At 36.2% G+C, this 11,160-nt stretch overlaps 1 protein-coding gene and 1 long non-coding RNA gene across 3 annotated transcripts in view; both read right to left on the bottom strand.

The window, feature by feature from the left end:
* LOC111085991 overlaps window positions 1–11,160 on the bottom strand; it is a 275,417-nt gene that overhangs the window by 87,048 nt on the left and 177,209 nt on the right. The window lies entirely within an intron of this gene.
* LOC106460439 (transcription factor Sox-3-like) lies at window positions 7–2,072 on the bottom strand. The gene has a single exon (XM_013920135.2). The coding sequence runs from the start codon at window positions 1,541–1,543 to the stop codon at window positions 488–490; it is 1,056 nt and encodes a 351-aa protein (XP_013775589.2). The 5' UTR covers window positions 1,544–2,072; the 3' UTR covers window positions 7–487.

Raw genomic sequence — 11,160 nt, 5'->3', positions numbered from 1 at the left:
TATATATATATATATATATATATATGTGCGTGTGTATATATATATATATATACATATATACATAACTATACAAGTTACCTTTCAAAGCTTTCCGTCATCAAACCCGATATATATGCATATACACAAATACATATATGTGCGTGTAAATTCTGACATACATATACGCATATTATAGTACATTTATATCGGCCGGTGACGTCGTTCACAAAGCAGGTGCACGTTATATTTATATATACATTCACATATGTGTATAATGTCGAGATTGCTTAATCTGAAGAGTCGCCTGCTTTAACGCATACTTTACTTACGTGTAGATTGTTCGTGGTCAGAAGGATTATTATAGTCGGTCTCGCTTCTTCTGCAAGAAGTGTTCATCAGGACCTGACATATGGATTCTCTATTTGCCACAGGAGAATACACTTTTTCGTAAGAGCAAATCCTTGTGGAACTGTCTACAGTCCAACGGAATAGCAAAAGTCTTATAACACTACATGTGCGTTAAAGGCATGCTTCCTGGCCCTACATTGTCACTATGATGATGTGGATAATGACTTTGCATTTGAAGTCTCTGGACATTGGGGTCATTGGCATCGCCAGGTAGATACATGCTGATCATGTCACGGAGATCAGGGCCACACCCGGGTCTTCTTCCGGTCGCAGCTGCTACGGCGGCCGCAGTCATGGCTGAAGGTGGGGTTTGGGGTCCGGGCCCTGGACTTGGACTATGTTCCGTCTTGATGGTGCCTGGAACTGACATGGGACTAGCGCCCTGCATGGGTGAATAGGATGACATGGGCAAGGAGTAACTAGAGCTACCGTTCATGTACGACATGGGCATGTTAGCCCCTGTTGTCATAGAGGTGGGCACCTGGGTCATGTCGTACCGAGGGTAAAGTCCACTACTAGCCGTCATCTGGGTCCCGTAGCCGGCTGCTGCCGCATGGTGTTGGTATGCTTCGTGCATCATGCTAGGATAACCGTTGGGCATGTAGCCGTTCATTTGGTACATTTCACGGTTTACCTGTTGCACAGCTGCTGCTTGGTTCCGTGCATCTGAATGCAGAAGGCCACTGGCCAAGGGATATTTGTCCTTCTTCATCATGGATTTGGTCTTCCTTCGGGGCCGGTACTTGTAGTCAGGGTGATCTTTCATATGCAGCGCCCGCAAGCGCTTAGCTTCGTCGATAAAAGGCCGTTTCTCTGCTTCCGATAACAGCTTCCATTCAGCACCCAGTCGCTTGCTAATTTCCGAGTTGTGCATCTTGGGGTGTTCCTGGGCCATCTTACGACGTTGGCCTCGAGACCAAACCATGAAGGCATTCATCGGCCGTTTAACCCGATCAAGATCTTTCTTGTTGTTGCTGCCAGAAGATGAGTTATTACCCATTTCATTACCGTCCGATCCACCGGATGCTTGGACATGGTGACCGTGATGAGAGGTCGCGGTTGTACAGTTTACCATGGACAGTGTGGTGTGACCAGGTGAGTGGTGTGACAGTCCTCCAGTCATTTTCATTTCGGAAGCTTCAAGTCCATGACCCATTGTAACACCGGAGGTCGGTGCCCCAAACGGGTGGTAGACAGCATACTCTCTCTCTAGCGTGGCCAGGGTGGCAGCGTTGGCAGGGCTGGCGAGGGACTGGGACTGGCCGCTGCTGCTGCACAGCTGGCACGGACAGGCGCTGCTGGGACGAATGGTGGAGGCCTCCGTGGTTACGGGTCCACAGGTAGGATTGGGTCAGGCAGGCTGCGACAGGCTTCCCTCCCTCAGACACAAATGGGCATGACAGCAATCTGTTGATCAGCGTGTGTTCCTGCCAGAATGACTGTATGTAGAAAGGTTCACTTTCACACAGCCTGAAACCGAGCTCTTTCAAGTGCCACCACACGGCTGTATTGGTCGAATACAGGGCTTTATTTGGCCTCTTTCAATACAAAGTTCTGTCAACAAGAGGAGCACCTCAATTCTGGCCGTCTAACGTGTTCAAGCACTTCTCTGTCTATGACTAGAGCTTTACCCCGAGTCCATGCGTTATTGATTGACAATGGCCCTGGCGCACATGGCTAGTAGCCAATCAGCACGCTATCACCAAACTTGGCTTCATATCTACCCATTTGTCGAGATACTGAAGTGACGTAGCCCTAAAGTGTAGTGACTTATACAAGGAGGCGGGGTCTTCCGCAGCAACACGGGAGAGGAACGGGGGAGCTTACCCGTTCTCACCTGGTAAAGCACGAGCTCAGCGTGTTGAAAAAGATTTGGTGAAAACTTGAAATTCACTATATATGTACATAGACATAAGGAAGTTCAGTTTGTTTATAGAAACACGCCGAACAATTCTAATAACTCGTGATAATAAATCTTGCAAACTAGTTAAAACAATTCTTATAAATTAAACAAAACCTCTCTTCGAACGAACGACAGCTTAGTCAGGATCGTTTTCGGTAAAACATTTTTATTTTTACTTATCATAATGAATCTTTAATTACCAGTTTCAGACACTAAGCTGTATCTAATGTAGCCCTCCTTCTGTTTTAGTAAGTAAGCGCCCTTGTTCTAACAAAGCACGGGAAATGTCATTCATAAAATCTGTTATGTAAAATGACAAAATTTGGCTTTCTTTTGTTTTTAATCTAATATGATTTACCAAAAAGGACAATAATGTAAAAATGTTTGTCTTTCACTTGATCCACGACAAACAAACTTGACTATTAATCTATTTACAAAATACACATACACGTATATATATACATATATTGTTAAAAACACATACACACACAGTATATCAAGTCTAGCAGCAATATTCAAAAATTACCTGATTGATGATTAACAATGCATGTTTCTTAAAGTTTGGTTAACATTACAACTTACTCAGCTGGTAAGTTGTTTGACAAGTCCTATAATCTACAGAATGTCAATTCAATTATTGTTAGTAGTGGACTAGAAAAGTAAGTATATCGATAAGATTTTCAGTAACTTTAACCTTCAGAATCCGGAAGCGTGAATGCTTTTCGTTTGTACGTCTTTATATGTTTTGTTTGTCCACAAGTTTTCTAAATGTGCTTACTCTAGCAGTGTACTTCAGCCATTCTTTACACTTCCTATTCAATTCTTCTGCTTTTAATACTAGGTATAAAGAAAAGCTGTCGCTACGAAGCAACGGTCAAACAAACAGTTCTTTCAAATCTTCTCAAAGCAAAACGGTTGCGCAAGCGTCAGTGCTGACATCTAGTGGAGTTACTAAGCAACAGAGTCTAGGCGAACGGCCACGCCTCAGTAAATATTAACATGCGGGTCAGTCTCGAACAAATTACATAACCAGGAAAGGTGCTGTCGAGCGTTAAGTAAAAAACAAATTATATATATATATGTTTTTAGGTTAAGTCTTACAAATTATTAATTAAGACTATTTAATTTAGCACAGAATAATCAACGGTAGAAAATTCGGTGTTATTTCTTCTATCGCGTGTTTAGAAAACCTACGGTTCTTAAAAGCTGTTGCTTTAGTGAGACTCAGCTATAGAAGAACTATTTTAATGTTTCCTGACGAAACACAGAAAAAACAAATCCACATGGTAAGTGAAACTGATTAGAGTTCGATAAAAAACTTAGTTTTCATAATATACATCATAATACTGAAAAATGGAGAAAACAACGCCGTTGTCATAATTATTCACTCGATAAACTGCGAATGTTTTTATTTACATAATAAATTCATCGTAAAATAAGTTTTATGATTTTACATTTCAAACAGAAATACCATAAACTTTAGTATCACTTAAGTCTATTGTTTGTAAATTAAAACCTTATTTTTTGGAACAGAAATTATATTAAACCTATTTGAATAAATATAAAAGTAGCTTTCTCTCCCAAAGAATGAATGTGTTAAATTAAACAAATCTTAGTATGCAACTAAATAAGTCTTTATAACTCTTTCTCAGCATTTCCTGATCTGAATCTGACAGTATCCAACTAAACAAATCTTTATAACACTTTCTCAAAGTTTAAACTTTCTGACCTGAAGCTGACAGTATGCAACTAAACAACTCTTTATAACACTTCCTCAAAGCTCACACCTTCTGATCTGATGCTGACAGTATGCAACTAAACAAGTTTTATAACACTTCCTCAAAGTTTACGCCTTCTGATCTGAAGCTGACGGTATGCAACTAAACAACTCTTTATAACACTTCCTCAAAGCTCACACCTTCTGACCTGAAGCTGATAGTATGCAACTAAACAACTCTTTATAACACTTACTCAGAGTTTACACTTTCTGACCTGAAGCTGACAGTATGCAACTAAACAACTCTTTATAACACTTCCTCAAAGTTTACACTTTCTGACCTGAAGGTGACGGTATGCAACTAAACAACTCTTTATAACACTTCCTCAAAGTTTACACTTTCTGACCTGAAGCTGACAGTATGCAACAAATGAAACTTGTAGCACTTTTTTGTGTGAATAGTCATTGTCCACAATCTAGAGATAATGATATACATTCAACTAGAGACATTATAATGTGACACATACTAGATGTGTGTTTAACCTTGGGCTGTTGATGACTATTTATCCATAGATATTATATATAATGTGAAACATACCAGATGTGTGTTTAACCTTGGGCTGATGATGACTATTTCTTTATAGATACTATAATGTGAAACATACCAGATGTGTGTTTAACCTTGGGCTGATGATGACTATTTATTTATAGATATTATAATGTGAAACATACCAGATGTGTGTTTAACCTAGGGCTGATGATGACTATTTATCCATAGATATTATATATATAATGTGAAATATATTAGATGTATGTTTAACCTAGGGTTGATGATGACTATTTATCCATAGATATTATATATATAATGTGAAATATATTAGATGTATGTTTAACCTAGGGTTGATGATGACTATTTATCCATAGATATTATATATAATGTGAAACATACCAGATGTGTGTTTAACCTTGGGCTGATGATGACTATTTATTTATAGATACTATAATGTGAAACATACCAGATGTGTGTTTAACCTTGGGCTGATGATGACTATTTATTTATAGATATTATAATGTGAAACATACTAGATGTGGGTTTAACCCAGGGCTGATGATGACTATTAAACCATAGACATCATATTGTGAAATACTTCAGGTCTGCGTTTAACCTAGAACTAAAGCCAACATTTATTAAACGGTAGTCTGGAGAAATTATAATATGTGCCCTAACAATTCATTGTTTCTATCATAGAAGAATATGTTCCAAATTATAGATATTACTGAGGATTAATCCTGGTTATTGTGTTAAAGTTAGAACTGATTACTTGCATTAAAATAGAAATAATAATGGTGTTTAATCTCCGGGTCAGTGTATTCAATATACTACTGATCTAATTTATTAATATATATTGATTTGTTCGATAATAGGGATACCTTTTGTGTTACATAGTACAATAATTGGATGAAGATTACACAAGGTCCATTACGGATCTAGCCGATTGGGAAGATTTATTTCAGCAGTTAGTTGAGAATGAAATAAGAAACAGATACGATTCCCGAAACCATATTATTAAATCCTACACTGCTTAAAAGATTACATTAATGCTGGTACAATATTGAAACAATGCGTGTTTGCTACAATATATCATAATCGGATATGCAATAATAAGAAATCATTGCATTTAGTTGAACAAAGAAGACATTTCATGTTAATAATAGTGAAGTATGAGGAAGTATTAGAATTAGAGGTAATTGTTATCACTTCATCTCTTGTGAGAGCGGTGGTTTCCAGAACTAATTTTGAAATGCAGAAACTCGTAGGGTTCAGAGCGTATCTCGGGCTATGACTAAAAACTGGACTGACAGTGTAACTTATAATTACTGTAAGTCCCTCGTGTTGAATTAATCGGTATCCTGATACAACACGGCGTTTATTTCAGTGCTCTCCTAACTAGATCTTGATTTGATGATAACGTTCTTTTTTTTTCTTTTTTTCAAGTGAAGAATAACTTAATAGTTGCCGTCTTAAAACGTAAATACACATTACATGTGATTCCCCGTCATTACAACATAAAAGCTTCAATTATGTAATCGTCTATACTATTGTAGTCATGTCTTCGGTAGCGTAAATATATAAATGTAACAACCAGTTCAAGTGTAGCTAGCGAATGCTAATACCGAGCAGACTGCATGATAATGACCTTTGAAGGTCACGCAATGATTTGAATCTACGTGCTCTCTAAAGGCGCATCTAAGAAGACAAAAACAATCTTGTGTTTATGTTGAGGTCTACTTTGTTCCTGTATCCTCGTGTGATCTACTTCTGACGATGCGTACGTTATGTTTTTAACCGTAGTCTTCCTGTTTAATATAACAGACATTCCAGTTATTAAACGCTGTTTATGTTTTAACCGCAGTCTTCCTGTTTAATATAACAGACGTTCCAGTTATTAGACGCTGTTTGTGTTTTAACCGCAGTCTTCCTGTTTAATATAACAGATATTTCAGCTATTAAACTCTGTTTTCGTTTTAACTTCAGTCTTCCTGTTTAATATAACAGACATTCCAGTTATTAAACTCTGTTTGTGTTTTAACCGCAGTCTTCCTGTTTAATATAACAAACATTCAAGTTATTAAACGCTGTTTGTTAACGTTTCTTCATTTTCTTTTCACTCTTAGAAATAACTTCCCATTAATTATTTTACAGATTCAAAGCTACACAATGGGTTATTTGTGCTGTACCCACCATAGGTATCTAAACCGGTTTTTAGCGTCATAAGTCTAGAAACTTACGGCTGAATAACTGGAGTATAATTAAATCTTGATTGGGGATAACTCTTTCTTGAAATAAAGTTATTTTCACTTTGTATATGCAATGACTTTTAAAATACCCTCGTAATCTTACAGTTGGTCATCGTTATGCAAGACTGGCGTCATTAATAATTTAATATGGTTTGCCACTTCATTTCTTCGTAAAATATAATCATCCGGGTACTGCACCTGTGAATTACATATTTCTTTGCTCTAGGACAGAAAATGTTTCAATAATCAGGTGAAAAATATGGAGTCCAAGCATTGGGCAGAGAAGACGTCACTAAAAAAACTGTTGTCAAAGCACGTGAAAGAAGGCAAGAAGGCTAAAGTGCCTAGGATGGGTTGAATATGTTGTACTTACAAAAATAACTAGTGACAGTCCCCGAGTGGAACAGCGATAAGTTTACAGACTTACAACGCTAAAACCCAGGGTTCGATTTATCGCGGTGGACTCAGTAAATAGTCCAATTTGTCTTTAGTCTGAAAAACAACATCAAACAAAACAGACTAGTGACAACTGCTGGAACTACTATTTGACCTGATGAGCGTCAACCTTTCAACCTAGAACAAATTTAATACATGACCTCACTATACCAAGAGAAAAAAATTTCATTTTACATAAACCTAATTGTTTTATGAATTAGTGTGGATATAAGGCTTCTGGGACTTAAGACTCGTGCGGTCTTTTGTCTATTATAATGTATATTTATATATGCAAAAGTAATGTTATGTGTTAAGAAAAAAATAACTGGAGTAATGAACTAATATGACGATAAAAATGCAAATAACAGTGATGATTCTTTTTTAATTCCAAGTGCACTACTCGTTAGTAGACTTGCATGAAGTCTGAAGGTCACCACTAGGATACACTTCATCGATTGAATGTTGTACATGAAGAAACGATTAATGTTTCTTAAACTGCAGGGTAACCTGTGCAACACCATTATTACATATGTCCACATAATATTATAGTCAATAACTGGATACTTTTAACAGGAGAAACAACTGATATCATTTGAATTACAAAGTAACCAGTGTAACATCATAATTACATAAGTATTACATTTTTAAAACACTACATTCTTTATCTAACACTTTAGGGATTTTCAAGACTTAGAAGAGTGTATAAGTGGTTGGAATACTATTATTCTATACTCTTCTAATTACTCGAAAATCTCTAAGAGACTAGATAAAAAATGTAGTGTTTAATAATATATTAGGCTTAACACTAATCTCTTATGACAATATAATTCTACTCATTCTTCGCCAGGTTGTAACATACCATAACCATTATTATATACGTCCACATTAGATTGTTCGCAATAATTTGAACGTTTTAACAATATTTAATGCTTAAATATAAACATTTTGCCTAGTTAATCAGTAAGACGGTAACTAGTGGCACGCTTCCTAACAACTCATTAATTTGGCAATTAATGTTTTCTGAACTTCTAATTTCGAAGCGTCCCCTATACACGTGATTGATTAAAGAATTCGACGGTTATAATATTTTTAAGGTAAAGATATCTAAGGTGAATTGTAATTACATATGTATATAAAATATGTCCGAAATGCTCCAGTAACTAGTAATGCTATAACGCAAATGAGGCTTCTACTTCTAATGTTGCCCTAACCAATATAATGTTATAAACTAAAGGAGATTTTTAACTTCTAGGCTAATATTCCTGTAACCAATATAATGTTATAAACTAAAGGAGATTTTTAACTTCTAGGCTAATATTCCTGTAACCAATATAATGTTCTAAACTAAAGGAGGTTTTAACTTCTAAGCTAATGTTCCTGTAACCAATATAATGTTATAAACTAAAGGAAGTTTTTAACTTCTAAGCTAATGTTCCTGTAACCAATATAATGTTACAAACTAAAGGAGGTTTTAACTTCTAAGCTAATGTTCCTGTAACCAATATAATGTTATAAACTAAAGGAAGTTTTTAACTTCTAAGCTAATGTTCCTGTAACCAATATAATGTTATAAACTAAAGGAGATTTTTATACTTCTAACCTAATGTTCCTATAACCAGTATAATATTGTAAACTGGAACTAATGGTCCCCCTGTGGTACTGCTAAAATCCGAGGTTCGATTCCCCACAGTGGGCACAACATACAGTCCAATACTGCTTTGCTATAAAACAACAAACAAACAAACTATCTAAACAAATGTCCCTGTAGTTAACAGCCGTATAAACGAAATCAGTAGCATTATGAATTAAAGAAGGTTTTCTATTCTAAGCTGCAGTGAAAGAAAATGAGAGGTTTTTTGTTCTTTAACCAGTTTTCTTTTGTGTAGTTTTAGTTTTCATGCTAACGTCAAGTGACGTTGTTCTTGTTTTTATTTTCTTCGTCATAAAACAACGTATTTGATAAACCTACTCCTTAGGTCATTTTTAAATTCTGCTTTTAATGTAAGAGAGAGAAAAAAAAAGTTTTGGGTTTACCTCTACACCACGCTTGTAAAGCAGCTTTCAAATGTTACACGAAGAACGTGCATGCAATATTTAATAAGAACTGGTGTAACAAAGAGCATATGAACGGAATATCTTACGTAAATGCAGTTAATGATGATTCGAAAATAGAGAACCGAAGAGCGTTGAAAGGATAAAAATATGGAGGTCGTGAATTAAATGTAAACATGCATGAAAGCCAATAACAATGAAGATTTACTATAAGCAATGATATGCTGCTACAATGCTAGGCGGGAGAAACCGGCAGCTATCATGTGCCCTGCGGGTGTACGAGGACATCAGGCACGGAGGCTCATCGGTGACAACCTCCTAGCTGTCAAGCTCGTTGACCTGAAAGCGCTCCTTCTCGCTTTGGCACACCTGCCATTTTGGACCCAGAGTTTCCCAAGCCCCTAGCCCGTTAAATGATAACCCCTGGGAGAAAGGAATGAATTCACAGAGAGCTATGCACACCTGGGCACGTTGTCCCTACCGAAAAAAATCATTCCTCTCTCCATTTCAAATGGCTATCCCGAATGCGTTTTTTTTTCTCTCTCTCCTGGTTAACGTTTTTGTTATATTATACCTTGATATACACTTAGTTAAGCGAACATTACTATGTAGGTGGATCTATTCAACTATTTCAAAATTACTGATTAAATTTAGAACAATATCGTAGCATAATTAATCCATCATTACAGCTTTACTTACTGTGCCACTCCTTTGATATATACTGAACATTAGAAAAAAAAACACGAAAAACCGTGATTGAAAACCAGCCAGTTGAGGCTTGAACTCGAAATAAATAATTATGTTTTTCCCAGCGTATTCTTTTTATTCAGATAAGATTATTGACTAAACGTCTCGTACGTGGTTTATATAAGCACCAAAAGAAGAGGATACGTGGGTGCAAGAACCAACTTGTATTTTATTAGCTGATTGATAAGTATAGTTGGTTGCTCCTCAGCTAACAGCTTGTTTGTTGTCAATACTATCTTATCTTATTATTTACTGGTACTGGAGGTACTTCTTCGAATGAGCTGTTGGTGGAATAGATTTTTCTAGATAGATAGATGAACATTACTAGTTTAAGTGGCATGCCTAATGTAGCAGTATGAACAGGACGGAAAAGATATGAATCATTAAGTAAGTAGAATTTTTATATATCGCTATGTTGAAAAATGTTTTTTAAATATTTAAAGGTTACATGCTACAAGCAGTAAGGCTTTTGAATTTATTTATAGACGGCATGGTTGTTAATATCATTATCTAGCAAATTATAGTAGCAATCAAAATATATATATGTAAATTAAGATGTTTCATTAGATAACGGAAATTGCGTAGCAAACTACCCTAGCTGGGTTTAAACAACCACCGGCATTAAAAAATAAAGAACCACCGTTATTAAAAAAGAACCACCGGTATTAAAAGAACCACCGTTATTAAAAACAACCACCGGTATTAAAACAACCACCGGTATTAAAAACTACCATCGGTATTAAAACAACCACCGTTATTAAAAACAACCACCGGTATTAAAACAACCACCGGTATTAAAAACTACCACCGGTATTAAAACAACCACCGTTATTAAAAACAACCACCGGTATTAAAAACAACCACTGGTATTAAAACAACCACCGTTATTAAAAACTACCACCGGTATTAAAACAATACCGTTATTAAAACAACCACCGGTATTAAAGCAATCACCGTTATTAAAAGCAACCACCGGTATTAAAACAACCACCGTTATAAAAACAACCACCGGTATTAAAAACAACCACTGGTATTAAAACAACCACCGTTATTAAAAACAACCACCGGTATTAAAAACAACCACTGGTATTAAAACAACCACCGTTATTAAAAACTACCA

The sequence above is a fragment of the Limulus polyphemus genome, unplaced genomic scaffold (assembly GCF_000517525.1).
Source record: "Limulus polyphemus unplaced genomic scaffold, Limulus_polyphemus-2.1.2 Scaffold769, whole genome shotgun sequence".
Lineage (NCBI taxonomy): Eukaryota > Metazoa > Arthropoda > Merostomata > Xiphosura > Limulidae > Limulus > Limulus polyphemus.
The sequence above is the reverse complement of the archived record's forward strand: the minus strand, read 5'-3'. Positions and strand labels throughout refer to the sequence as shown.